Below are 4724 nucleotides of genomic sequence, written 5' to 3' on the forward strand. Positions count from 1 at the left end.
GTGTATTTATGAAAAGAAACAAATTTATAACAGGCAATGTGGAGACCCCTCATCCAAGGGTGATCTGCTATTAATATTTTACAGCCTCAAAACGTTTGCTGCAAAATGCCAAACAGAGAAAGAGAATATCACTTCCACATCCTACACAGCAACAATAGAATACAAAAGATTGCCTATATAAAGTTGACTTCATGCATCCACAAACAATAGTGATTCCTCAAACTGATATATAATATAGGAATTTTCTCATTCAATAAATATTGACATTATTGTTTCCAAGAAAAAGAAAGAACCACAAAAGAGCGAAATCAGATAAAGGAGAAAATGAGAGAAAAGACAAGGAAAAAACATCACAATCACTCTCCTCCAACTACAAACAACCTAAAAAAGAGACTTCGACCAAGCAATGGTACCAGACAGAAAAGGGCAATGCATGGGGCACCTCACAAGTATGTAGACAACATTAACCACATCAAATTGAAACATGAGATATACTGGCAATTCGTTGTTTGTTACCATGCATCCAAAGCCCCACCACCAACTTCTCCATCCAGCAAAACCAAATTTACTGGGGACATAATAGCAAAACCGGGAAAACAAACAGGAAACTTGCACTTTAAGTACATATAACAGCACCTTAGAAGCACTTCCTGTGGACGATGGAAGGACCAGACTCATCATACTCTCCCTTTGAGATCCACATCTGATCAAGCACAAAGACAACACATATTCAGTCTAACTAGTAAATGTAATTTGTAATAGAGAACAATCAATGCAAAGAAGAATAAAGCTCACCTGCTGGAATGTGCTGAGGGATGCAAGAATGGATCCTCCAATCCAGACACTGTACTTTCTCTCAGGTGGTGCAACAACCTTAATCTTCATGCTACTTGGAGCCAAAGCAGTGATTTCCTTGCTCATCCTATCAGCTATACCAGGGAACATGGTGGAGCCACCACTGAGAACAATGTTACCATAGAGGTCCTTCCTAATATCTACATCACATTTCATGATGGAGTTATAGGTAGTCTCATGGATACCCGCAGCTTCCATTCCGATCATTGATGGTTGGAAGAGAACTTCTGGGCAACGGAACCTCTCAGCACCAATGGTGATAACCTGTCCATCTGGCAATTCATAGTTCTTTTCAATGGAGGAACTGCTCCTAGCAGTTTCAAGTTCCTGTTCGTAGTCAAGAGCCACATACGCAAGCTTTTCCTTCATATCACGGACAATTTCCCGTTCAGCAGTGGTGGTGAACATGTAACCTCTCTCAGTGAGGATCTTCATCAAGCTATCAGTAAGGTCACGACCAGCAAGATCCAAACGAAGAATGGCATGCGGTAAAGCATAACCTTCATAGATAGGGACAGTGTGACTCACACCATCACCAGAGTCCAACACAATACCTGTCAAAAACAATTTATTAAGTCAAACTTCGAACACAGTTATTTCATCAGGCACAGAAAGTTGGATCATGGAAGGACTAGTACGAACCAGTGGTACGACCGCTAGCATACAACGAAAGCACGGCCTGGATAGCAACATACATAGCTGGAACGTTAAATGTCTCAAACATAATCTGGGTCATCTTCTCTCTATTGGCCTTAGGATTAAGGGGTGCCTCAGTCAAGAGAACAGGGTGTTCCTCTGGAGCAACTCGAAGCTCATTGTAAAAAGTATGATGCCATATCTTCTCCATATCATCCCAATTGCTCACTATACCATGCTCAATCGGGTATTTCAAGGTCAAGATACCTCTCTTAGATTGAGCTTCATCACCCACATAGGCGTCCTTCTGTCCCATTCCAACCATAACACCAGTGTGCCGGGGACGACCCACAATGCTGGGAAACACTGCTCTAGGAGCATCATCACCAGCAAATCCTGCCTACATTTCAAACACAAATTACTCATAAAAAAAGAATATGCAGTTCACTTACATTGAACTGTTATCTATCACGATTATGTCCTGTAAAAACAATAGTCAACTAAGACTACCTTAACCATTCCAGTTCCATTGTCACAAACAAGGGGCTGAATATCCTCGCCATCTGCCATTTTTATTCAACTGAAATAAAAGAAAGTCAAATGAGCACTCCTGGTATGAGTTGAATGCTTCTTGTCAAAAATTCACACTTGTCTTAACAAAATATATACATTACGGTATCAACACATAAAATGACATCCCGATACAGATTGATTGGAAACTCAACATAAACGTCTTTAGTCATAGACAGTTCACTTGCAAGTTAGAGATATGAAATGGTCTAAACCCCGGACAATTTAGAGCTCGTAAGGCAAATACAATTGAATACAATACTAAACACTTATCATCATAAAAAGTAGGTTTGTTTTTCCTTATACCAGCAGAAAATGATTCCTCAATGTTCAATATTCATTCTCAGTTCAGCTAAATTTTCCGGTAACCAAAATGAGTACGCAGAGATCCTAAAGCCAAACAATGGATATAGTCCAAGTATACAACAACAAGAAGGTAGCTTTGAACTTTCAATCGCATTCAATAGTAAAAATAAGAGAAAATGGTCAAAAACACACCTAAAGTATCACTTTTTTGGGAGTTTCACCCCTGAACTATAAGGTGTTTGCGTTTCCTACCTGAACTATCACCAACTATTTATTAAAATAGTTCAGGTAAGAAACTCAATGATACTTCAGGTATGTTTTTAACCATTATCTCTAACCAAAAATTTATCAAAATAGTTCAGGTAGGAAACTCGCAAAAAAGTGATACTTGAGGTGTATTTTTGAGCATTATCTCTAAAAAAAATAATAGATCTAGGAAAAGTGAGAGCAGATCAACTTGAAAATAACAACAGATCTGGAAAATTCCGCCAAAATACAACCCCCTAAATCTAACCTTATACTCACTTATAAGACAAATCAGGAAAACAAACTAGAACAACAACAAAAAGTAATACAAAAGAACATGAGGAATTACAGCAGTTACTATTATAGATCTCAAAGCAGAACTTCGATTATCTTCGCTACAAAGCAAGCAGATTAAAAAAAACAAGATCTGATTAAGCAGAGATTAGCTTACCCAAAAGGAAAGAGTATAACAGAGATGGATCTGAAAAGCAAATGAGGAAGGCCGGCTTGCTAGCTTTCTCTCTCTACAGTCTGTTGAACGCGTTAAGACAGTAGACAACTATATATATATATACAGGAACAGGGAGGACCTTTGAATTTATAATTTCCTTTTTGTTGTCTTTTTTTATTATTATTATTATTATTATTATCTGGTCTGCATTTTGAATTTGAATTAAAAGAGGTGTGAGCACAAAAATGCAGAGTAAATTCCGTCACCCATGTATTGAGAATTATCTATTAATATCACTTTTGTTTCTTTTAAGACTAGAATATCACCCACCTTTTACTATTTTTCTCAAAATATATTAGACACACAACACCCTCTTTCTCTCTTAATTGGCATGTCATGTCACATAAATTCTATTTTTTTAATAATAAATTTATATAACTCATCAATCTCATTTAACTCAATCCAAACCCAAACCCATTTAACTAACCAACCCATATCTCATACCATTTAACCCGGTTAAAAAACATCAAACAAGTGTGAAATTTATACGCTACTATCAAAATTGTATTCTTTTTTTAATTTTGTCAATGAGACCTTTAGTCAAACATGCTGAAATTAGTTGTAGGTCAATCGTGATTTTCTTTAATCAGACTGCAGAATGTTTATATTTTGACAATTTAATTAGGTGGCGGTGCTAATACTGGTTTAATTTCTGTTAATTAGAATGAATAGCTTTGCGAAACAAAAAAATTGACTCCTTTTCTTAAATTGACTCCTTTTCTTTGTAATATTGTTCGTTGTAAGTTTTATATTTATATGTTAGTAGAAAATGTAGGGAGCCTATATATGATTGGTAATAAAAGAGAAATTATTGATTATTAGAATATTATGTGATTTACTTGAGTGGAATGGATAATGAGGATTTATATAACTAACCACAGCTAGTTCAAGATTGAGATATAGTAGTAATAGGAGTTTGCAACTTAAATGACCCAAAAAGTGGGTTCGGAAGCCAAAATAACCCAGTAAAAAAAAAAGTAACCAAACTACCCTTTGCGCACCAAATTAGTGAGCAATGGTGCTTAATAAAAAACCCACCGGCTTCATTTTTTCAAGTTACTCTTCTTCACTTCTTCCATTTTCACTCTCTCAACATACTTAAGATACCCCTAAAATCATGTCTCAAAGCTCTGAAATATCAAACTTTGTTATAGAACCCGATGTTTATGAATGTGGTCATTATTGTAAGCTAAGAACATCAAGGACTCAAGATAATCCGGGGCATCGCTTTTGGCGTTGTAAAGTGTCCGAAGTAAGTGTTTTCACAATTTTTTAGGGTTTAAATTTTGTTCACATTATCTACATATTTTACTTTAAAAAACTAATTTTCTTGTAATGTTTATAGGATATGGGCGGTTGCAAACATTTTCATTGGGAAGATAGTATTCCCGTGGATAAAACGGTGGCGGCGAAGTTTAAAAAGCCTCTTGTTGATAGAGATATCGTGACCTCACGTATCACTAGAGCTACCATGAGGTTTGACTTGTAGTTTAAGCTTATGGAAGCTCAAGAAAAAATTGACCTTTTGAAGGTCTTGTTAAAAGAATCCAAAGAAAAATAAAGTTTTTTCAAGGCTAACCTTAGAGGCACTCAACACGAG

General features: G+C 36.3%; 1 protein-coding gene across 1 annotated transcript; it reads right to left on the minus strand.

Annotated features, from left to right (window-relative positions):
• Nucleotides 1–223: 223 nt before the first annotated feature.
• Nucleotides 224–3213, minus strand: LOC132637461 (actin-7-like). The gene is made up of 5 exons (XM_060354543.1): nucleotides 3065–3213; nucleotides 2002–2071; nucleotides 1498–1891; nucleotides 796–1409; nucleotides 224–703 (listed from the first exon to the last, which is right to left on the minus strand). Exons 2-5 carry the CDS (start codon nucleotides 2059–2061, stop codon nucleotides 638–640), a joined length of 1134 nt encoding a protein of 377 aa, XP_060210526.1. The 5' UTR covers nucleotides 2062–2071; nucleotides 3065–3213; the 3' UTR covers nucleotides 224–637.
• Nucleotides 3214–4724: the final 1511 nt, after the last annotated feature.

The sequence above is a fragment of the Lycium barbarum genome, chromosome 1 (genome assembly GCF_019175385.1).
Source record: "Lycium barbarum isolate Lr01 chromosome 1, ASM1917538v2, whole genome shotgun sequence".
Classification (NCBI taxonomy): Eukaryota; Viridiplantae; Streptophyta; class Magnoliopsida; order Solanales; family Solanaceae; genus Lycium; species Lycium barbarum.

Coding starts and splice junctions, on each gene's coding strand:
- LOC132637461 (XM_060354543.1), bottom strand. CDS start 2,061: ATGGCAGATGGCGAGGATATTCAGCCCCTTGTTTGTGACAATGGAACT. Junction 1,892..2,001: donor ATGGAACTGGAATGGTTAAG/GTAGTCTTAGTT, acceptor TTTGAAATGTAG/GCAGGATTTGCTGGTGATGA. Junction 1,410..1,497: donor TGCTAGCGGTCGTACCACTG/GTTCGTACTAGT, acceptor TGTTTTTGACAG/GTATTGTGTTGGACTCTGGT.